Raw genomic sequence first — 23,342 nt, 5'->3', positions numbered from 1 at the left:
CCCGTCTTTGTGCGGTGTTCATTTGTTTCAGGTTGAAGAATTAGATCCGATCAAGTACAAATCTATCCAATGTCGACTTTTGTGTCATCAACTCTGCAGATCTGGGGGCATGGATACTCCAGACACTTCAATATAGTCATATATGTAGGCTTATGTAATTTGCCATTTTATGCTATTAACATGGATGCTGTGAGTTTGTTTGCAGATTCATCCTTTTTGTTTTTAGCAAATTTAAATTTGTATTACATCGATGTATTCTTTCAGTTTGAAGGAATGAATATCCTTTATTTTTAGTCAAAAAAAAAATTATACAGAGTCCTACATTAATTAATAATAATTAATCTTACCAAATTGTAAGATTGACAGATGAAAATTTGTACCCTCAGTGATTCTTCTGAATCACCAACTCCTCCATCATTAAGTACCAGTGGATTCTTATTCTTAGAAGAAGAAGAAGAAAAATAGTGGAAAGAAGAAGCATCAGCATCATTATCATCATCATCATCAGCATCAGCATCTGCAACAAAAGAAAAAGCATAAAGAACAACTTCACTTTCTCTTTTCAGTTTTCTCTCTCTTTTCTTTCAGCGTTTTTTGTCATTTTTTCACTTTGTTTTTAAGACCAAACTAAAGTAAAGCGTTGCTTATTGCTTAACAACAACAACAACATACCCTTCTCTTTCGAACGTTGTTGTCTTCGTTGTCTTCCCCAAGAAAAACCAAGCATCCACTTTTGACTAGAAAACAAGACAAGACAACAACTCAAACCACGTTTTTTTCTTTCTTTTTTCTCATGTTCTTCTGCTTCAAGGTTTCTTAGTGTGTATCTTCTCTAACTCCACCAAATTATGGCTGATTCTTCCAAGTTGCGGTTGGTTCGCTGCCCCAAATGTGAAAATCTCCTTCCTGAGCTAGCTGATTACTCTGTCTATCAATGTGGTGGTTGCGGTGCTGTTCTTAGAGGTAAACAAAAAATTAAATTTAATCACTTTTGTAGCATTCATTCATTATTACTAATCATGCATTTAATCAGTTTCATTAAGTTTCTTATTTGCTTCAATAATAGAAATTAGAAAGTGTATAACTTGTGCTGAAAAAAACAAGAACTTGGTGGAAAGGTTTTTTTTTTTTAATTTTAGTTTCTGATGATTTAGTTGTCATTTTCATTTTTCAGCAAAACACAAAGGTTATGTGAGTGGTAGTTTGTCAGATGAGGGAAAAGTTGGAGAAGGTTCTGGAAAATTAGAGAAAGGTTTAGCTGATTCTACTGATACTTCGGATGTTAGTGTTAACAGAAACAATGATGAAATGGGTAAAGGGGTTTCGGAGAATAAAACAAACGAGGGGGTTCGAAATCCTAATCCAAATCAATTGGAGGATGCCGAGGAGAAAGGGGTTTTGGAAAATGGTGTTGATGTCAACAGAAACAATGATGATGAAATGGGTAAATCAATGGAAAGAAAACAGGAGGAACCCAAGTCTCAAATTGATTGTGAAAATGGGTCGAAGTTATCTGGTAAAATTTCTAATTTGCAAAATGGAGATAGAGCCGAGATGGAGGGGTTTCGGAGAAAGCAACGAGCTAATTTGGAAAGTGTGAGATTTCCAACTTCCAGTTATCCTGATGAAGGACCTTCAAATGGATATTCTGGTTTTTCTAATAGTTATATGGAATCACGAAGGAATCATAAAGAAAAAGATGGAGCAAATAGGGTTCAGCATCTTGAGCAAGATCGAGCCGAGCTTTTAAGGAAGCTGGATGAGTTAAAACACCAGCTCAGTAAGTCTTCAGAAGTGGTCAACAACCCGAAAGATAAGGTTCTTCCGGATGAAAGAATGATTCCTCCAGATCCTCATCCTTTTGGTGGCTCGGATCCGTGGTTTCCCGATGGACCGTCAGGATTAAACCGGACTTCAAGGCAGTTTTATGGACATGATAAACATATGGCAGGTCCACCTCATCTTAATTATCGTCATGATCCATATCCTTATATAGGCGGTCATGAAACGGCAATGCCCAATTTCCATCCTTCGATGCATAATCCAAATCAATATGGCGATCCTTTTGCATCCCAAATGTTAAGGAGAGGTCCAAATCAGTTCTCACAGCAACCATTACATCCCTACTTTCCTGGACGGTATGTTGATCCTAATCCAGATTCATACGAACTGTATGCGCATAACAATAATGCAATGCATCACCTGCCTTCTTGCTCTTGTTTCCACTGCTATGACAACAAACGAAGAGGTTCAGTGCCAGTGCCGCCTGCTTCATTCATTAACAGCAGGTTTCCTGATACTTCAAATGATCCTATGTTGTATCATCATGAGATCCCAGATGGATTTGGTTCACATGTTCACAATTCTAGAGCTTCCGCTCCCCCTGTCCGATTTCGTGAAAATCAGTTACATACAAGATGGCCTAGTGACTTCAACTCTGAGATGGGTGGTTTTACTCGAAACCGTCCTCGGAAGGTAATGCTAGCTAGTAGTAGCCGGCGTTGCCGTCCTGTAGCTGGTGGTTCACCTTTCGTCATGTGCCATAATTGCTTTGAGTTACTGCAACTGCCTAAAAAAGCACTGGTTCTTGCAAGAAATCGTCAGCAGAAAATGCGATGTGGAGCTTGTTCTTCAGAAATCAGTTTTTCTCTCATCAATAAGAAGCTGGTTATATCTCATTCAGAGATGAAGAGACCTCCAGCAAGGGCTGATGATAGCTCTAATGAGGTTCTGAGTAGCCGTGTATCACATACTCGTGGTTTTGCAAACAGGAGCCGTGCCAACTTCTCATCTGACGATTATTCTGGTTATGATTTTCTCTCAGTAGATAAAGAATCACTTTCAGCGGCTGCTTTGAACTCTAACAAGTCGCATGAGATGCAGAATTTTCATTCTTCATCTCCTAGCACATCCGAAGATGAAAATAGTTCAGAAGTAATGATTGCTCCAAGGGAGGCTGCAAAGTCCATTCCTCGGTCAACGACAGACTCTCTATCCCCTCCTTCTGGATCACCTCCACAAGAGTATATTGATCACTCTAATAGTAACCGTGCTGTAAATCGGTTTGGAAGAGGCAACCGAAGTAGTCGGTCTGAGCAAGAGAAGGCAAAATTGGAAAAGATTACATCGCGCCAAAATTCTTTGAAAGAAACAGCAGTTGCAACTGAAATGGATGTCCATGATTATTCTAACACCGGGGTCTCCCAGGATTCAAGAGATGCTAGCCGAGAACACGACCGTCATAGATCTAACAAAGGGGGTGACTCATTCTTTGCAAACATAATCAAGAAAAGCTTCCGAGATTTCTCTCGGTCTAATCAAACAGATGATCGTGGCAAAATTAATGTTACTGTGAACGGGAAGCCCTTGTCAGATCGTATGGTTAAGAAAGCTGAAAAACATGCTGGACCAATCCAGCCTGGAAATTATTGGTCAGTATGCTTTACAGTAAACTATAACATTTGGTACCATTTAAACCTGATGCTATGCTAGATTGATATATATAAGAGGAATCCATTAAATTGCTGTTTTATTTAGCGAACTCAGTTAAATTGCTATATCTGTTACATGTTCACTGACAACATAAAATTGAGTTACATGTTTAGACACCCTTTACAGAATGACATTTCTTGATTCATTATATCACAATTTTGTAACAAATTATAACTTCTTGTTGATTGCTTATACAACATGCTATTACTAACAGATTTTCCGTCAAACAGGTATGATTTTCGGGCAGGATTCTGGGGTGTCATCGGTGGGCCTTGTCTTGGAATAATTCCTGTAAGTTCTACTATTCTAACTCAGTCCATTGGTTGCATGCTTTTAGCTGTTGTCCAATGTTCTGATATTAACTAAATGAGACGATTTCTTGTGCAGCCATTAATAGAGGAGTTCAATCATCCCTTGCCAGAGAAATGTTCTGGTGGGAATACTGGTGTGTTTGTAAATGGTAGGGAACTTCACCAAAAAGATTTGGATTTGCTATCTGGAAGAGGACTTCCCCCTGATAGAGATAGGTCTTATATCATTGAAATTTCTGGGAGAGTCCTCGACGAAGACACTGGAGAAGAGCTGGACTGCCTTGGCAAACTTGCACCAACGTTAGTACCGTGTTTTTGTTGATTTTGTTCCTATTCTCTAATAATTTTCTACATTTATTGTTTTAATGCACTTGTGTTTCTATGAATTACTTGAAAACCATAGTGTTTTACTAATTAGTTATTAATTTTAAATTTTTATGACACTTCAATTCAATCAAACATTATTGTGACTTGGTACAGTTTGATGATCCAACATGTTTAAAGCTTTGAATCGAAGAGTTTACCTGTCTTTACCACAAAACTGTTATATTTTTCTTCCTTATATTGCATAAACTTAATACTACATGATTTCAGTTGTTGTGCTAACTTCACTTTTCAACAAGATTGCAGTATTTGAATATTATGATTGTTGATGTTGCCATTAATTTTTCTTAATCTTTAAGAGCATTCAGCTGAAATAATGAAGTCTCGTTTTCTTGATAATTTTCCAGAGTGGAGAAAGTGAAGCATGGATTCGGCATGAAAGCACCTCGAACAGCTCAATAGTGAAAATGTAGGACAAATATTCTTTTACAGGTTTGAGAAGGTGAATTTCGTTCCATCCTGCAGAAGATTGAGAAGGTTTGAGCGTTGAAATGTTTGCAAGATTACCTGCAATTCTTTCATCGTACCGAAAAGCTTAAGTGATTTTGTGCATGGCTTGAATTTAGATGACATGTAATGTGTAGAATTTTTATTTTTGTTAAAAAATCTGCATTAGAAGTTTCATGCTTGATATGAAGTAGTTTTAGGAAAGTTAAAGTGGTATGGCTGAAAACCTTGCATCCAGTGTAGAATTTGATGTGTAAAAATTAGCAATCTATTCTTTGTTCAGCTTGTAGTAGTTATATTATATCTTAATATGATATGGAGCAAGATTACTGTGGATTCTTCCATATGGTTTGCACGCATTTAAAATATTCCCTCCGGTCCTATATATACGAAGAAGTTTAGTTTCTAAATTCATTGTAAATTTGATGTATCTAGACTATAATGTTGTTTAGATACATCAACCAACTTTTCCTTATATAGGGCCGGAGGGAGTAGATATAATTGAAGAATGTGTACATTTTTCACTTCTGTATTAATTGCATTGCCTAGTTTGAAGCAAAGGTAGAAGAGATCTTATGGCAGTGCCACTCACTGTGAGATCTTTGCATGGCAGGGTTTGATCACATCCTATCCTAGTGTCAGTGGCCATGTTGTCAAACCACATCAGTCAATATCTCTATTAATGCTCAAGTTAGCAGATGGACTTGCCACAAAAGAAGCAAAGAGTAATGTTAATAACTTGCACTCTAACCCAGGGCCTGCATTCTCTGCTGTACTGAGTTCATACGGTTTGCCGTAGTAATGAATTTTGGTCATTCATCGCCAACAGTTCTGATTAAACCACCCAAATTTTAATAATTTTTTTACATTATGAGATCTCGGTGATATCGGCTGTTTATTTCTAATCGGACGGTCTAAATCCAGTTAGTTATATCCATCCTAATATGTTTTTGGGTACACAAAAACTGAGTGATGCAGTTATTATTATTTACACTGTTACCTGAGTATTACAATTTTATTTAGTAAAAAAATATTTCCCTTTTCAATTTGGTTTATAAAAAGAAAATCTTGATTATTTCATTTTAAATTAGGATTAAAAATGATTTAAAGATGATTTAATAAATGTATAATTAGAATCTATTGATATTATGCAAAAAACATGTGCAATTTTTTTTATACAAAGTGTATTTTATTTTTTTTGCTTTCACCGTCAGTTTAATCTGATTCGGGCGTAGGTTCTGGCATGGGTCTATTCACTCGTTTGCTTCTACAACTACTTTCGGTACCTTTCCCGCTTGCTTTGCATCATTCTGTAACCAGAGCTTACAGAGCACCTCTTCGGAACTCGATTCCCTAATTCACTGTGAACAACCGACAATATGTGATCACTCCGATTAATCTCAGATCAGGCCCTCATAAAAGCAATGAAAGTAGCAGCCCCTCATGATCGCAATTGCGGGGATCGAATCATGGTTCTCTCTACCAAGTTCAGCATCAATCATCACTGAACCAACTAACAATATAATTATGTATTGTAGAATCAAATAGGTGGCAAATTCTTCTTAAAAGTTTTAATACTGCTACATACTCAAATCAGAGATCGAACTAGACTCACGCCATCTGGTGCTTTTGGGTAATGGATTATGTGATTTTGTATATTTGATATGTTCCCAATGCAAACTCATTCGAAACAGAGCCAAAATCCACAATTATAGGTCACAGAACAGAACAAGTCGAATATTGCAAAAAACACGTACTTTACGTACCCTTTATTTCCTTCCATTAATATCAAAATTTTCCTTTTTTTTTCTTTCTCTCTTTCATAGGACACACACACACACACAATTTGGTCTCGTCGTCTTTGTTTTACTACTTGGTCTCTCTCTCTCTCTCTCTGAGTGACGAGATGATAATAATGCAGAAACACAACCATTTCTTCCTCCTTATGTTTGGAGTATCATGTCTCTTTCTTGCTCTCGCTTTTCGCTTCTTCTTCATTGATCATTCATTTGCTTTCTCACCATTTCTCATGATGCACACAACAACAACTTCTCCTCTTCAAAACCAAAATGTAACAGCAGAGTCACCATTAATTTCTTTTCCCTCTCACACAACTAATCATTCTGTTTCTCTTGCTTTTCCTACCCACACCCCTCCTGTTTCAGGTAACATTCATTTTCTCTCTGTGCATGCATGTTCTAATAATCATTCATAACTTTTTAATCAATGCATCAATTGCAAAATTTGTTGTCAAATTTCAACCTTTATACACTTTTATCATTTAAAAATCAATAAATAATTATTACTCTCCGTATTAGTGTCTATGTGTGTCACTATCAATATCGGCTTTAGCGCCGGCCCAACATAATTAGAGGCCTAAAGTAGGTTTTGCTAAGGTTAAGAGATGGACTTTAGTCTTAAGAATTTGAGGCTTCAACTTTAGTACCAATTAAACTGAAAAAATAAATGTAGTATTTTATATTTATAACTAAATGGCACTTTTTTCCGGCCTAAAATTTTGGGACCTAATGCCCTTGCTTGGATTGTTCGGCCCTTGAGCCGGCCCTTATCGGCGTTTGTGTCGGTGTTTCTTAGGTTATTTTCTTTCTTTGAATTTAGTACTATTGACTAGCCAGAATAATAATTCTGGGATGAAAGAAATTGTATGAATTAATGTGTGCTACATATTTTGATGCTAATAGTTGATTTTTTTTTTAATTGATGCTATTAAGGTGCAGTGAAATGTGATATTTTTGTGGGAGATTGGGTACAGGACCTATCTGGTCCAATGTACACAAATGAGAGCTGCCATCTGATTCAAGATCCTCAAAACTGTATCAGAAATGGACGTCCTGATTTGGGGTACCTTTACTGGAGATGGAAACCAAAGGGCTGTGAATTACCAAAGTTCAATCCAAAGGAATTCCTTCACATTATGAGGAATAAATCATGGGCCTTTATCGGCGATTCAATCTCTCGCAACCATGTGCAATCTTTACTTTGTATTCTCTCAAAGGTACAGTTACTTTCCTCTACTAATCAATTTGCAAAAATGCACCTTCATAGTGCTGTTTTTGGTTTGTTATGTGAAAATAGCCAATATGTTCTCGTCGTAGTTTAAAATTGCAGTTGGAATTACATTGCGAACTTTTATATCGTGGTAAAATGCAGACACAATTATGATTGTGACCAGTGGCGGAGCCAGAAAAATTATAGAGTCTGGGCAAAATTTCACATGTGACATAGTAATATATAAATAGTCCAACAAAAAATCTCAGTTTTGTTCTAAACTAACCCCTACATATTTCAGTTTTACCCTAAACTAACCCCTAAAAATACCAAAAATTTTGGTCAGAGCCTGGGCAACTGCCCAGGCTTGCTGGCCCTTGGCTCCGCCCATGATTGTGACACTATTGCGAACATCTCCAAATCTGTTAGTGTGGTTGCAGAGCGTAATTTAAAGTTATGGTTCTTGTTAATGTGGTATGAATTTGAGAGATTTTGTTGTCTCTCTAAGTGACTAGTAATATTTAGGTGAGAATTACTTCTTACTCAGCTTTGGACACACTCATGTTTTCTTTTTGGTTTTTAGTAATAAGTTTGGTAGTAAATTCCATGAAATAATAATGATTGTGTGGTTAGGTTGAAGAAGCTAATGAGGTTTACCATGATGAGGAATATAGATCAAAAATATGGAAATTCCCTTCTCACAACTTCACACTCTCAGTAATATGGTCACCTTTACTTCTCAAAGCAGATATATTTGAAGACAATAATGGAGTTTCCTCCAAAGAAATAGACCTTTATCTTGATATTCTAGACACCAAATGGACTAATCAATTTAACAATTTTGATTATGTTATAATGGCTGGTGGAAAATGGTTTCTCAAGACTGCAATATACCATGAAAACGGCATGATAACCGGCTGCCATTACTGTCCTGGAAGGAATTTAACAGAACTAGGATTCGACTATGCATACCGCAAAGTGCTGCAGATGGTGTTTGATTTTTTGACGAACACAAATAACAACACTACTGTTTTATTCAGAACAACCACACCAGATCACTTTGAAAATGAGCAGTGGTTTAATGGAGGGTATTGCAATAGGACAGTGCCTTTCAAAGAGGGTCAAATTGATATCAGTAATGTAGATTCTATTATGAGAGGTATTGAACTTGAAGTGTTTAACAAGACTGCTGCGACGTCGCCAGGTGAAAACTTGAAACTTTTTGACACAACTTGGCTCTCATTGTTGAGACCTGATGGGCATCCGGGACCGTACCGCTTTTTTCATCCATCTGGAAATGGTAAAGTACAGAATGATTGTTTGCATTGGTGTTTGCCAGGACCAATTGATTCATGGAATGATTTATTGATGCAAATGCTGTGATCATTTATGCAAATATACCATCACAGAATCTTCTTACAGTTTGAATAAGATTGAACATATTATATATGCCAGATGAAAGCAAGATTAAACTGAATTGAATTGAAAAAAACAATCAAATAATGTATACAAATGTGTGGAATAGGAGTACATTAGCATAGGAAAACAATGAAACTAGGACACCTCATATCTTAGGTAAAGGTGAATGTGTAAAGTATGATAACAGTACAATTTGAGGATGAAAAACTAAGTTAGAGAAACCCAAAATTTCACATTCAACTGCTGGAAGATTCATATAAGTTAGAGAAACCCAAAAACTATGAGCCATGATCATCCCTTACCACGCAATATTTCAACATCTGAACACGGTTGAGGTTTGAGTGTGACACCGTCTATCTTGCACTTGAAGAAACCATGTATGTGGAGAATGTTTTCAATAGATAATATGTATGTGCACTGTTTGAGTTTTACCAGCATTTGGTGAGCATGCTGCTTAGAGTTAAGAAAATTGCTGGCTTGAAAGTTGAAACTAGAACAGCTTCAAGGAATCAGTATTTTCATCTGATAGGTTTTTTATTGGCTAAATTTCCTTAATTTATTTTGTGATTTTAATTTGGTCTCAACTATTTTTTGTTTCATTTTGACCCCTTAAGTTTACTTCTATGAGTAAAATTGGTCATGTTCCGTTAGTTCCTAACAAAAACGTTAACTTATACCTACGTGACATTTAGGGGTTAGCTTAAAATTACATTTATTTCTCTTCTCCAAAATTAGTGTTCTTCAACTTATTCATTTGCTTCTTCATTTTCTCTTTCCATTAACAGAGTGCATACTTAGAAGAAAGATAGCAATGTATAAATTAGCATAAAAAATACTAACTTGGTGATCTGGATTTTGGAAAAATAAATAAATTAGTTTCTTTTTTCCACATATAACGTTCTGCTTGGTTCGGGGGTTTTGGAGGGGAGGGGATGAGAGGTGAGGTGATATTTTCAATTTTTTATGTTTGGTTCAATTTTTTAGGAGGGGAGGTGAGTGAAGGGGAGGGATTCAAAACACATTTTAGACCACTTTTTGCTTCCCCCCAAATTGGGGGGATTTGGAGGGGAGAGGAGGCATTAAATGTTATTACAATTTTAATTATGTTGACATAATTATCCTTATATTTATTTTTAAATACCAAAATCATCCTTACTTGCATTTTTAATGTTGCTCTATTTTTTTGTGTCAAAAAAAGACTTGCTACTTTTTTATTATAAAAAGATAACTTGCTATTTGTTTAGGTTTTTGCTTACGTTAATTATTATTCCCTCACACATACATATATAATTTGTTTCAATTTTTTTTTTGGATTCGTTGATATTTCTTATTTCCACACAATTTTCAATCTGTTGCATCGAATATACAATTTTGTCATATAATTGTTTTGCCTACGTTTATATTTTGTTACATGTGATTAATTTGTTTTATATAACTTTTTGTCTTTGCCTATTACGTTAAATGTATATATATAATTTTTTTTATAAGATTAAATTTAAAATTTTTGTGTGCAGTTTAATTTTTATAAATTATTTATTAGATTCAATCAACCATCAAGATAAAAAAAATTAACATCAACAAATAATTACATTTGTGGAGTTTCGAGTCTATTGAGTTCTTATATTTAAATATTTATAAAGTGAATAATTTTAAAATTATGAGACTCTTATAAATTATAAGGACAAAAAAGTAATTTAATTATATCATCCCTCCCCTTTCCTTCCCTCCCCTCCCCTCCCCTCTATAAAAATCTCTCCCCTCCCCTTATACTCTTTTGAACCAAACAGGCCCTAAGAAAATTTGCATGCAAGGCATATGATTACATTAGAAGTAGAGTGGGTTCAATGATATCTTTAACAAAGTGTTTCTTTTCGTGTCTCCTGATTTTCTTGCGCGCCCTCTAAAATTCCAAACTTATCTCGTTTCTTACTTAAGTAGCGAGTATTGAAGGGATGTAAAATATGAAAAAACACATATCGCTACTTAAGTAGCGAATTAAGTTCGCATTTTAACTAGCATTTCATATGGGTGAAGGAAGGATGAGGGGGACAAAAATATTAGATTTTATAAATTCGCTACTTAAAGTGCGAACCCAACTCTCGACTTAAGTAGCGAGTTATGAGCTGTGGAAAGAAACACTCTCTTTAAAGATGATGGATTTTCCACAGGGTCCAAGAACAATCCAAAATTGGCCAGAAAAATTTCAATTACACAAGCCCAGTAGTGAAGAATAATTTCTTTATGCTCGTTGTTGTTGTTATAGGTTAAAGAAGGGGATTCAATTTTCAGATGAAAAAAATAATAAATCGAAGAATCCTAATTTTGGAAAAAAATAAGGGATTTAATTTTCACCCAACCACTAAATGCCACGTGTCCAAAAGTTAACGTTTTTGTTTACAAACTATCGGAATAGATTTAAGGGACTAATACGGAAAAAAATAGCTATGGACTAAAATGAAACCATAAAATAAATTAAGGAATCTTTTATCTAATTTAGCCTTTTTATTTGTCTTTTTGCGAAATAAAAATATTTTTATTAATTTAAAAAACATCTCATATCATTATCAAGATTTGCTTAAGGCCTCTTATCTTATGTGTTAGGCTCACACGGGAAGATATAATTTGCATCATACAAATGTGTGATAACAAATTAATCCCATAGGCCATAGTCATATATATATTAACATGATAACATGCCAATGAATTTAGCATCATGTTGTGACACGTAAGAATATGTATATAGTTTCGTTTGCATCATTGTTTCATCACTATAACGTCGTAGTTTAGCAAAACATGTAAAGTAAGCGGGGTCGATGTGGTCACACTTTCAAAGATGTTTACTTCATTTGTCACATTCTTTTATTTTATAAAAAGAATATTCACATCACATGCAATGCTTATACAAAGTTAAACATGATTAAAAAGAGGACTCAATAATATAGTGTTGGAAGAGTTGTTATTGTTTCTCAATATTACAATCTGAGTTTGATTTTTGGAGTTGTTTGATTTATCTCCGTTGAAAAGTCTTCATGAGACTAAGACTAAAAATTTCTCGTTTGTTTGTGTTTTAGACGTAATGAAGAGTACAATCAACTTATCATAGATCCATGTGCCTTAGTCTTGGGCAAATATATTAATCACACGCTCCGAGAAGGGAACGCTGCGCTGATATGCTAGCTAAAATGTGAGCTAACACTATCTCTGGAAGCTTGTTGAGCCTCCTGCTGAGTTATCTCCCCATCTCTTTGCCGATGCATGGGGTGTGGCTTTTGTTAGAAAGTAGTTTCCCTTTTGTTTTTGTCTTTTTCTCTCGTAATAAAAAAAAAACTTATAAGAGCCGTAACAAATACTTTTTTGAGACAAACAAATAAATTAAATAAATTAGTTGATTGAATTAATAATATTTAATAATAAAAAAGTGTATACATAATAATTTAAACTTAAATAATTAATGAGCTATCACAAGTTGAATTCAAATCTTATTCAAAAATTATTAATTGTACTTTATTTACACTATTTTAAACTATATATGAATTACTATATTGATACTCATCTCATGAAAATCACGGGTTAAGGAAAAAAAATCATTAATATTTATGGAAAGAATTGATAAGTAGTGCATAAGAAACAGTATGTTGTAACTACCAGTAGTAAGCTATATAGATTAATTAGATAATTTGTTGATGGGAACTGACCAACTATTGAAATTTATGTCGTTAATTAATGGCTACTGCCAAAGGTAAGCCGTCAATGTTTATTTCCAAACAAACAAACTCAGCCGCCCTTGATGCCGTCCAGGTTCACTAACTTCCTTCAACCACAGACACACAAATAAATCTCCGGGACACTCCCTTCGATCTTTAATATAAGAGAGATTTTACTTTTTAGATTTATTGAAAATTTAATGTATCTAATCTATAATATGAACTAAATACATTAATTTTTTAATAAATCTAAAATTTTCTTATATTCAAGACCCCGAGCAATTGTCCTATTTCTATTTCCATTGCATTTTTGTTTTTGAAAGGGACGGAAGGAAATAATCACAAACGTGTGGGCTATAATAACGATATTATTAAAGCAATACTATTATGAATGAATGGAAAAATTCATGTGTGTGCGTGTGTTTATGGCATAAGCCTTACGTATGAATTGACATCATCCCTTTATATCACACATGTTGCAAGATCTGTCCCTACTCATCCATTTCCTTCTAGATAATACTATTATAACTCCTCCTCCATTATTATATTATATTGGCCTATGTTGTATGAATGAATTATATAAAATTATTATCTATTTCTACTTACTCCCAACAACAACAAGCACAAATTTCTTCTCTCACTCAATCATCCAAAACCCATAATGCCCTCCTTTACACAAAGTAGTAGCACTATTATAGAAACAGATTTCCTAGATATATTAATATCCATTAATGAATGGTCAAAATTATTTAATATACGTATATAGTTAAATATGAAATTAATGATCGAGATCAATTATAATCAGGGACGGAACCAGGAAAAATCATTGAGGGTGGCAGAAATATAACACTACTAATAATTTTATAAAATTTTGTTTAATCGCTAATATAAAAAAAAGTTTAATTGTACTTTTGGTCCCTTATTTTATCCAACACCCAAAAATAGTCTCCCTATATTAAAATCGAATTTTTTGGTCCCTTTGTTTTCATATTTGTTGCAATTTTGGTCTCCAATGCATATTTTTACTTTAAAAATTATGATTTTTAGCATTATAAAAAGGGTTATGCTAACCGGTGCCCCCGGGGCACTGGTTAAGGAAGCCAAAAAAGGAAATTTTTAAATTGAAAATAATACTTTTTAGACTTTTGAGGCGTTGACTGCACAAAGTTCAATGTCATATTACTATATTTGCTTCCTTAAACAGTGCCCCGGGGACACTATTTAGCATTTTCCTTATAAAAAATAATTTATTGTCTCCACTTAAAGGGAAAAAAAACACGAGTTAGGGACAAAATTGAAACATAGGTGAAAATATGAGGACCAAAAAGATCGATTTCTAAAATAGGGACAAAAAATGTAATTAAACAAAAAAAAAATCCTACAAATTAAAGAATATACATACCAAAATGTAGCCATCATATTAACGATTATCTTCGACTTTTTTTTATAGAACACATCCATAATTACTAAAATGAATTAGATTTTCTCTATTATATTATCTAAATAGTGCATTTGATTTATTAAAAAATATAAGAGATTAGATAAGACAACTTCACTAAACCACGAAACAACTTTATTAATTAGTAACTAGCTAGTGGCTTCTGACTTTACTTTGTTATTATCTCGTTACTGGTTAGTGACTTTAAATCAAATAATAAACAAATATTACTGTATTATATTATATCATTTATATGTATATAGACTAATTCCTATGTATAATATATATAGAGTATTAGTATAGAGATAATTCCTATGTATAATATATATAGAGTATTAGTATAGAGATAATTACATTACATATTATAAAAAATTAAAAATAATATAAGGAGTATAATACAGACTGTAATTTTTGTTTTGAATGACAGGGGTGGCGGACTTTATGTTATATAGGGATAGTATAATGGTAATATATGTTTGATGGGTGGCGGTCGGCTCTTTTAAAGAGTACCTAGTTCCGTCCCTGATTATATATAACATTGCATATTTTTCTGACAGTAGCAAATCCAAATTCGTACTACTATACTACTCATTACCAACAACAAAATAGAATTCCAACTTATCCGTCAATTCCTACAAAATTAATTTACACCAACAATATTATATATCTTGCTCTAAAAAAAAAAAAAAAACCTACTTTTCCCTTTAAATAAAGTCATGCATTATCAAAGCCACTATATTAGATTTAATAGTGATGGATTTAGATACTCCCTCCATAATATTTTATAAGAAAAAAAAAACTTTTTTAGGTTTATTGTACATTTATTTAATGTATCTGGTCTATACCATAGACCAAAGGTATAGACCAAATACATTAAATATATAACGAACATAGAAAATACATTTTTACTTATAAAATATTCCAGAGAGAATAATATATTAAAGATCGTGAATTCAATCATCAACTCATCAATTACTATCATGTAACAAAAAAAGGTCATGCATTATCAAAATCCAAAGCATTACTCCTACTACCAATTACGTATATTAAAAAACAAATAGAGTATATAATTAAAAATTGGTAAAAACGTCGTTCACTGAAATTAAAGCGCTAGTTGCCACTAAGTAACAATCAATCATTTAATAAACTCTTGCCTCCTTTACAGACCCAACCCAAACTCTTCTCTTTCTTTTCCTTCTCTTTCTATTTCTATATATAACAATTCTTCCTCACATTCTCATCTCAACCAACAACAATATCAACAACCTTCCTTGAGCTGAGCATTATTTTATTTACATTTTGCATCTACATCTGATTATGGAAGAAACACCGAAACAACAAATAGTATCGACACCATTATCAAAACCACCTATGGTGGTTATGCTACCATCACCAGGCATGGGACATCTCATCCCAATCATTGAATTCGCCAAACGAATTCTTCTTCACCAAAATCTCAATATCACCTTAATCATCCCTACCGAAGCTTCACCTTCAAAAGCTCAAAAAACCGTTCTCCAATCTCTTCCTAATTCCATTTCACACACTTTCCTTCCACCTGTTTCCTTCTCCGATCTTCCACCAGATGCTAAAATTGAAACTATTATTTCTCTCACCGTTCTCCGTTCTCTCCCTTCTCTCCGTCAAAAATTCACCACTCTCTCTACCACTCATACTCTCACCGCCGTTATCGTCGACCTTTTCGCTACCGATGCTTTCGACGTTGCCGTCGAATTTAACGTTCCTAAATATGTTTTCTATCCTTCATCAACCACAGCTCTTTCTCTTTTTCTTTACTTACCTCGTCTCGATCAAGAGGTTCAGTGCGAGTATAGAGAATTAACCGAACCGGTTCAAATCCCCGGTTTTCCGATTCACGGAAAATATTTACTAGACCCGGTTCAGGACAGGAAGAACGATGCTTACAAATATGTTCTTCATAACACCAAGAGATATGGTGAAGCAGATGGGATTATAGAAAACAGTTTTTTAGAACTTGAACCGGGTCCGGTTAAGGAGTTACAAAAGGAAGAACCAGGGAAACCGAAAATTTACCCGGTCGGACCGTTGGTTAAAAGAGATGTGGTTCAAACCGGGGCGAACGGTTCAGAGTGTTTGAAGTGGTTAGATAACCAACCACATGGGAGTGTTTTGTTTGTTTCTTTTGGAAGTGGTGGGACCCTCTCTAGTAATCAGATAATTGAATTGGCTCTTGGTTTAGAAATGAGTGAGCAAAGGTTTTTATGGGTAGTTAGAAGCCCAAATGATAAAATTGCTAATGCTTCTTATTTTAGTGCTGAAACACATTCTGATCCTTTTGATTTTTTACCAAATGGGTTTTTGGAGAGAACAAAAGGGAGAGGTTTTGTTGTTTCGTCTTGGGCCCCGCAACCTTCGGTTTTGGCTCATGGGTCGACGGGTGGATTTTTGACTCATTGTGGTTGGAATTCTATTCTGGAGAGTGTTGTTAACGGAGTGCCTTTGGTTGTTTGGCCGCTTTTTGCGGAACAAAAGATGAATGCTGTTATTTTAACCGAGGGTGCTAAGGTTGGTTTGAGACCAAATTTTAATGAGAATGGGTTTGTTGAGAGACATGAAATTGCTAGTGTTGTTAAGTGTTTGATGGAAGGTGAAGATGGGAAGAAACTTCGTTACCAAATGAAGGATCTTAAGGAAGCTGCTGCTAAAACTTTAGGGGAAAATGGAACTTCCACAAACCATATCTCCAATTTAGCTCTAAAGTGGAGCAACATATCCAATGTCGCAAATTAGCTTATATTACTTAATATTATCTTCAATAAAACATCTTGTTAATTTATTATCTTGTTATATGATTTTATTTTTTAATTATTGTTAATAGTTTTGGTCAAAAAAATGAATGGTAATAGCATGTGTGTTATGTATATATATTGAAATTTTCAAATATTGTGAAAACTCTACTATATGTACGTACATGATGTGTTGTCTATGTTTCTCTAGGACTAGAACAATATATAATGGTATCTACATCCAAATGACAACGATCGTGGGACACTAGCCAAAAAGTTGTGGGACACAAATGAACAATAATATTGATGGCACTATAATGAGGGGATTGACACTTATCAAGTGATTGGCTTGTTGGTTTGCAATAAGAATAGGGACGAGCTTTGTTTATTTATTTATTTCAATAAAATTTGCTTATATATAAACTCCATATATTTAAGTTAAAATGATTACGATAAGAACTTAATGGCTTTACTTCAGCCACTTATATTTATCAAATGAAATCCAAAATGTGATGTCCATTAATTAGTGGTGTTTGCGTCCAAAAGCACCCAACGCGTTTGATGCCATACCACAAACAAATATTGCATCAAACCAAACGTTCCCACTGTTCGGTTTATTCACACGTTTTACATTTTAGAGCTTTTTTTTGTCCTCTAAAGCTTGGAGACATAGTAATTTTTAGTTATCATTCGGACACCGCGATACACAAAATCATAGATATGTTAATGCTTGATTTTTTAGAGGTATTATTTTCATGTGCGTAAGCAATTCTCTACTTTTTTTTATTAGATACATGAAGAGAAACGATAAAGAATGGTGATTTTGGGTTTAAAAAATGACTCAAAGTCACTCCTCTTTAATGGAAAAATAAGAAATGAAATTAGGATTTTCATCAAATCTTGAGAGCCCTTTTGAAGAGTAGTTTATGTCTTTTAGATTTTAATGTCCCTTTTTCCTCTTTACTCTGGATTGAGATTGATTGTTGTAGGCTTTTCACACAGTTTAACGTAGTAATCGATATTGATCTTTGATTCAAGATCTTACGGTTCAAATTTCAACTCAGTTTTATAAAATGAATCAATTTTAACCATTTATTTTGATTGAACGACTCTAATTCTCTCTATTCTATCTTTACATGATCTGTCTTAATGCTTTTGGGCTTTCCCCTAATACCAAGCCCAACAGAATTTAGTTGGGTGGTCCATCTCAATTTTTTGACAAAAAAGAGAAATAATTTGAGAGCATAAAAGTCGACAATCGATACTCCATGCAATACGGTTGCAATATGTTTTTGGATATTTTAACAATCCGACCTTGGTTCCCATGCAAATTTAATCATTATTACTTTCACGATTCTCAAGTAAGTCATAAATACTTTTTAGGATTAAATATATTTTTTTACAATGTAAACAGACACTTAATTGTTTTTTTTAGCCTAGTAACTAGAATTTCATTTTTTAAGATGCATAAATAGGAGCATAGGGTTCAAAAACTTCGAATCCCAATTCCTGCAATAATTTACAATGTCTCTGTCAATTGAGTTATACTATCTGGTTTTTTTTTTTTTTTTTGCTAAAATCAAAATGTGATTATGGTCAAAGTATAGGATAATACAAGTCTTTCACATGCACAAACTTTTATAATTAATTTGAACGTAAGAAAAGACAAGAAGAAGATCATGGTTGATATGTTTATACACCTAACCCACGATTGTTGTTGGATGCTAGCTGTACATTTTGGTGATGGAAGCATGCTGCAAGGTATGCGTCACAGGTGCTTCTGGTTACATTGCTTCCTTGCTCATCAACAAGCTCTTAGCTAAGGGTTACACTGTCCATGCAACTCTCAGAGACTTGAGTTAGTACTTTTCTTTTATCTGCACATACATATTATCATATATACATATCTTTGTCTTGTGTTGTGGATTTATTAGACTATTATTGTATTACATTGTGATAGGTTATATACAAAGAGAGTTTCCTATACAATTATGACTCATCAAATACAATTATTGACTAATCAAATATAATTATTGCTAATCAAATACAATAATAGTCTAATAGGATTTGATTTTGAATTTTGTTCTACAATCCACTGATAAAACTTTGTAATCATAACTTACAGAGGATGAGTCTAAGGTTGGCCTTTTAAAGAGCTTTCCACAGTCACAACAGAAACTGGTATTGTTTGAAGCAGATATTTACAACTCAGTTGACTTTGAACCTGCCATTAAGGGCTGTCAATTTGTCTTTCATGTTGCTACGCCCTTGATCCATGAACCTGGTTCTCAGGTTAACCTTTTGATTATATCCTACTGTTTTAAAATGTCTTCACAGTAGAACAAACCATCAATTTGGTATTTGAGCTATCAGTCTCTCGCCAATTTGGTCCGTGAACCATCAAATAGTCCTTGAGCCATCATTCTCTCTCTTGGATTCGAGGAAATTGAGGGACTAACTTGATTGATTAATAACAGTTTAGGGACTACTTATTATATTTCTAATGTTCATGGACCAAATCGGAGAGATGATGATAGTTCAGGGACCAAATTGATGGTAATTTATTCGTTTCCAATAGAATGCTTATCTATTAAAATTTGGGTTGAGCTCAACTCAATCCCTACGTAATCGATTGGTAAGAAAAGGAGGGTCACTATTTCTTCATAAACTCATGTTACTATCTCTATTATATGTGAGACTCTTGACACCCTCCTCTCATGCGTAGTACTAGACATCTAGAGCGTGACTCAAGTGGCCAATGATTATCGGATAAGCTTTGATACGGTAATAGAATTTAGGTTGGTCTAACTCATTCCTTACAAAGTCAGTTTTGTAAGGTATTTAAAAAAAAGTCGATTTTGTAAAGATGGGTTTGATTTATAAGAGTCTCACATTAAATGAGATAAGGTCTTGTTAGTTAACAAGTGAGAACAAAGAAGAGTGACAGTGGCCACCTTACGTCAAACCAGAGTTTTTACAATATGAAAACATAGGTAATAATAAGGTATATAGATAATTTTAAGAATGAATGAATCTGATAATGGAAAATGCATAGCAGTTCAAGGACATTACTGAAGCATCACTTGCTGGATCAAAAAACATTGCCATGTATTGTAAGAGAGCGGGAACGGTGAAGCGTCTCATTTACACAGGATCTGTTGTATCTGCATCTCCAATGAAAGATGATGGAACTGGTTTCAAGGATGTAATGGATGAAACTTGTTGGACACCTCTCAATGATTCACTGGCATATTTATTCCATGATGCTTATGTTAAGGTAAATTCCCAACAGAGTCAAAAACAAATTTTATATAAAGCTAACTTGTAAGGTGACGAGTGACGCTATTAATAAACCGTTTTCAAGCCTCATCTCTTTATAAAACTAACTTGTTTTTTTAGGACTATGTTTATTCAAAGACAGTGACAGAGAAATATATGTTGAGCTGCGGGAACGATGGAAATGGCGCAGGGTTGGAGGTGGTAACTCTTCTCTGTGGGGTTGTAGGAGGGGATACTCTTCAATCTTTCACACCAGGTAGCGTGCGAATATGTATCTCACCGATCACAGGAAACACTAATGGATGCAAATCACTGGAGTTTGTACAGCAATTTCTAGGGAAAATTCCTCTCGTACATGTTGATGATGTGTGTGAAGCTCATATATTCTGCATGGAAAGTACCTCCTCAATCAATGGAAGATTCTTGTGTGCTAGTTCTTATGTCTCGTTAAAAGAGATCGCTAATCATTATGTTCTTCATCATTCAGAATTCACTGTTAATCAAGAGTAAGTGATTGTTCTTGCCATTTGGTTAATCTAGTTGCAGTCTTAATCAAAATCGGATAGAATCAGCCGATTCAACCATCTGAATCGGGAAATGCTTAGTTTGACGGTTTCTTTGATCATGGTTATACTTCAGTCTGGTTGAACCATGCTTGATTCAACTAGTTTGATTTTTTTTTCTTTTGCATTTGTCTTATTTAATGGTTCAAATTGACCTATGTCTTCTTCTCATACATGCACATTTTCCATTGATTTTAATGTTGATTTTACAGTCTTAGAAAAACTCAAATTGAACTGTTTGTTTTATAGTTTTCATTTGAAAATTAAATTTCAGATATGCAGATGGGCCAAAGAAGGATATGAAGTGGGGGTCAACAAAGCTATTTGCCAAAGGATTTGCATATAAATATGACACTAAGATGATATTGGATGATTGTATTAAATGTGCCAGAAGAATGGGTGATCTTTAGTCATTTTATTTTGGTACATTAAATACAAAGAAAACTTTCCAAACTAGCATGAAAGAGAGGTTTCATTTTTTGTTTTGTTTTATGGATTAACATATGAAGTGTAAAATGAGCGGTAACCGGTAAGAGTTTGACTTTATCATCTTAAAATAGAGAGTTTAAATTCCATCTGAGACAATTGTAAAATGACTACTAGTGTCACTTTGCCTAATAATTACTTCTAACTTCTCCACTTTTTGTTAAATATACCCTTACAAGTTACATCATCTACAAAGTATATAATATTTAATTTGGACACAGACTAAGCTATTCTTGCTGTCTAAGAAATTGTGGAATTTTATGAAGAGAAATATTCAGAGATGTTAAAAGGAAAATCAGTGTCAAAATCCCCTCTATGTAACAAAATATCCAAATCAAGGATTGGTGAATTGGTGACTGAAGTTGTGGCTGAAACTGTCTCAGTGATATCAGATTCTGAAGTTTGTACTACATTTTGGCATAATCCAATGCAGCCCAATTGATATTCTGACAAACCAAAAAAGTTTGCTTCTGAAGTTTCTGGTGATATAAATCCATGACAAAAACTTTCCCTCATAGTCTCATTTTCTGATTCAATTGATGGAGAAGAAAAACAAAACCAAGGGAAGATATCTTCTTTGGTTTCTTCTAAGTCCATTCTTTTCACATCAAGTTCTGCTTTCAAAGTGAAACTAGCTTCTTGTGTTTGTTGTAGTTGATTCTTTTTATCATTGTGGAGTTTATTTTTGTCTAAACCTATTATATTTAATTTTGAGGGAAAATCCTTTTTTAAAGGCTTAGATTGAGAACATGTGTGTCTTCCTTTGTAAGTAACCTCAATTATTGTTGGATCTTCATCTGATCTTTGAACTTGCTTTGTTGCTAGGCACCCTTGTCCATTTCTATGTGTGCATCTATAATATCCTCTGCAATGCAAACCACAAGATTTTAGTTTTACTTTTTTGGATTTTTTTTTTCAATTGTAAAATGACAAATGTCATCGACTAACAAAAATAAATAAATATTTTTCGCATTTTATATGCAGGGATCGAGGTTCGAAATCGGGATTTCCACCTATGCACCTCAAAAGGTAAATTTATAGCAACCGGGCCAAAGTTGGCTTGGTGTAGGCTTGAGACTTCAGAGTGTGTTTCTCTCTAGATTTTAAGTTTGAATTCTCCTCGGTGCCAATTATTTATCTTTATATAGTCCAATCGGTTTTTGGAACAAATACCGAATTTAAAAAAATAAAATTAAATGAAGTGAAGATAAAGCTTTCTAACCTTGAAAACTTAGCTCCAAGAATATCCTTTTGACCATATTTTCTCCAGCTATATTCATCATCCAAAGACCCTTCAAACAATCCTTTGTTTGTACAAAACTTCACTTGCTCTTTCCATGTGTCCATGCTCTTCCTGCACCCCACAAATTCAAATTAAAACAAGTCTAAGGTATCACTGTCACTATTACTCTAAGGTAATATGTATTTTTTTTTAAATACTATTAGTTGTATTGATTTCTATGATAAAATAATGTTTTAAAACTATATAAGGATAAATAATTTGACATTACCTTTTCTTGAAGAGAGCTTTGTTCTTAATAATAACCTCACTTTTGGGACTCTCATTTGTAAAAGAACAATGAGAATCCCTATTGTTACCATCATCAATGGTCTTATTCTCTCCTTCCAAATTAGGCCAATGGTCGAGCATAGTAAGTGTTTTCTGATAGGTGGAAATTATTTTGTCAATCAAGAATTCATTGGTTTCATTGGAACATAAAACTATATGGTTGCTTAGCTGCTTTGCTAGCTCTTTTCCTTGGATCAATTCATTGATCAGACTAACATGTTTTCTCTTAGAAGTAGTCTTTTCCATTTTTGTAATAAAATGATGATGAAATTGGGGGGGTGTGCTAAGTAGAGTGATGAAGGTGTGTGTGAAATAGAGGAGTTGCTTGGGGAAGATATATAATCATATCATATTCATATATTAGTGAAGATATAATTATAAGTTGAGTGGAAATGAAATAAATTTGACTAGGTAAACAAAATGAATTTTCTACAATGTGGGTCCTGATTCTATTGTGACCCATGGACCCTGG

The 23,342-nt window shown here is 34.0% G+C and overlaps 5 protein-coding genes across 6 annotated transcripts; 4 read left to right on the top strand and 1 right to left on the bottom strand.

Moving 5' to 3' along the window:
• Positions 1 to 344: 344 nt before the first annotated feature.
• Positions 345 to 4,970, top strand: LOC123889589 (protein ENHANCED DISEASE RESISTANCE 4-like). The gene is made up of 5 exons (XM_045938989.1): positions 345 to 963; positions 1,175 to 3,431; positions 3,723 to 3,783; positions 3,880 to 4,103; positions 4,535 to 4,970. The coding sequence occupies exons 1-5, from the start codon at positions 849 to 851 to the stop codon at positions 4,587 to 4,589; spliced, it is 2,712 nt and encodes a 903-aa protein (XP_045794945.1). The 5' UTR covers positions 345 to 848; the 3' UTR covers positions 4,590 to 4,970.
• Positions 4,950 to 9,330, top strand: LOC123888975 (protein trichome birefringence-like 26). The gene is made up of 5 exons (XM_045938148.1): positions 4,950 to 4,982; positions 5,087 to 5,146; positions 5,248 to 5,422; positions 7,367 to 7,650; positions 8,277 to 9,330. Exons 1-5 carry the CDS (start codon positions 4,950 to 4,952, stop codon positions 9,024 to 9,026), a joined length of 1,302 nt encoding a protein of 433 aa, XP_045794104.1. The 3' UTR covers positions 9,027 to 9,330.
• A 5,832-nt stretch (positions 9,331 to 15,162) lies between these two features.
• On the top strand, positions 15,163 to 17,129 carry LOC123889588 (hydroquinone glucosyltransferase). Its single transcript, XM_045938988.1, has one exon. The coding sequence runs from the start codon at positions 15,522 to 15,524 to the stop codon at positions 16,974 to 16,976; it is 1,455 nt and encodes a 484-aa protein (XP_045794944.1). The 5' UTR covers positions 15,163 to 15,521; the 3' UTR covers positions 16,977 to 17,129.
• Positions 17,130 to 18,656: 1,527 nt separating this feature from the next.
• LOC123889586 (anthocyanidin reductase ((2S)-flavan-3-ol-forming)-like) lies at positions 18,657 to 21,465 on the top strand. Of its 2 annotated transcripts, none has more exons than XM_045938985.1 (5): positions 18,657 to 18,830; positions 19,098 to 19,264; positions 20,031 to 20,249; positions 20,372 to 20,757; positions 21,089 to 21,465. In XM_045938985.1, the coding sequence occupies exons 1-5, from the start codon at positions 18,716 to 18,718 to the stop codon at positions 21,222 to 21,224; spliced, it is 1,023 nt and encodes a 340-aa protein (XP_045794941.1). In that variant the 5' UTR covers positions 18,657 to 18,715; the 3' UTR covers positions 21,225 to 21,465. The 2 variants fall into 2 exon arrangements, with proteins under 2 accessions (XP_045794941.1, XP_045794943.1); XM_045938987.1 differs by having other exon boundaries at positions 21,064 to 21,465.
• On the bottom strand, positions 21,424 to 23,223 carry LOC123889585 (probable WRKY transcription factor 41). The gene is made up of 3 exons (XM_045938984.1): positions 22,812 to 23,223; positions 22,523 to 22,654; positions 21,424 to 22,165 (listed from the first exon to the last, which is right to left on the bottom strand). Exons 1-3 carry the CDS (start codon positions 23,114 to 23,116, stop codon positions 21,559 to 21,561), a joined length of 1,044 nt encoding a protein of 347 aa, XP_045794940.1. The 5' UTR covers positions 23,117 to 23,223; the 3' UTR covers positions 21,424 to 21,558.
• Positions 23,224 to 23,342: the final 119 nt, after the last annotated feature.

This window comes from Trifolium pratense, linkage group LG6, assembly GCF_020283565.1.
Source record: "Trifolium pratense cultivar HEN17-A07 linkage group LG6, ARS_RC_1.1, whole genome shotgun sequence".
NCBI lineage: Eukaryota > Viridiplantae > Streptophyta > Magnoliopsida > Fabales > Fabaceae > Trifolium > Trifolium pratense.
The sequence above is the reverse complement of the archived record's forward strand: the minus strand, read 5'-3'. Positions and strand labels throughout refer to the sequence as shown.

Excerpts from the sequence above, each read along its gene's own strand:
- LOC123888975 (XM_045938148.1), top strand. The coding sequence starts at position 4,950 with ATGGAGCAAGATTACTGTGGATTCTTCCATATG. Across the intron at positions 5,147-5,247 it reads TAGATATAATTGAAGAATGT|GGTTTGATCACATCCTATCC; the intron begins GTACATTTTTCA and ends TTTGCATGGCAG. Across the intron at positions 5,423-7,366 it reads TGCTGTACTGAGTTCATACG|GTGCAGTGAAATGTGATATT; the intron begins GTTTGCCGTAGT and ends GATGCTATTAAG.
- LOC123889585 (XM_045938984.1), bottom strand. The coding sequence starts at position 23,116 with ATGGAAAAGACTACTTCTAAGAGAAAACATGTTAGTCTGATCAATGAA. Across the intron at positions 22,655-22,811 it reads AAAGCTCTCTTCAAGAAAAG|GAAGAGCATGGACACATGGA; the intron begins GTAATGTCAAAT and ends TGTGGGGTGCAG. Across the intron at positions 22,166-22,522 it reads CTTGGAGCTAAGTTTTCAAG|AGGATATTATAGATGCACAC; the intron begins GTTAGAAAGCTT and ends TTTGCATTGCAG.
- LOC123889588 (XM_045938988.1), top strand. The coding sequence starts at position 15,522 with ATGGAAGAAACACCGAAACAACAAATAGTATCGACACCATTATCAAAA.
- LOC123889589 (XM_045938989.1), top strand. The coding sequence starts at position 849 with ATGGCTGATTCTTCCAAGTTGCGGTTGGTTCGCTGCCCCAAATGTGAA. Across the intron at positions 964-1,174 it reads TTGCGGTGCTGTTCTTAGAG|CAAAACACAAAGGTTATGTG; the intron begins GTAAACAAAAAA and ends TTCATTTTTCAG. Across the intron at positions 3,784-3,879 it reads CTTGTCTTGGAATAATTCCT|CCATTAATAGAGGAGTTCAA; the intron begins GTAAGTTCTACT and ends TTTCTTGTGCAG.
- LOC123889586 (XM_045938985.1), top strand. The coding sequence starts at position 18,716 with ATGGAAGCATGCTGCAAGGTATGCGTCACAGGTGCTTCTGGTTACATT. Across the intron at positions 18,831-19,097 it reads TGCAACTCTCAGAGACTTGA|AGGATGAGTCTAAGGTTGGC; the intron begins GTTAGTACTTTT and ends CATAACTTACAG. Across the intron at positions 20,758-21,088 it reads GAATTCACTGTTAATCAAGA|ATATGCAGATGGGCCAAAGA; the intron begins GTAAGTGATTGT and ends ATTAAATTTCAG.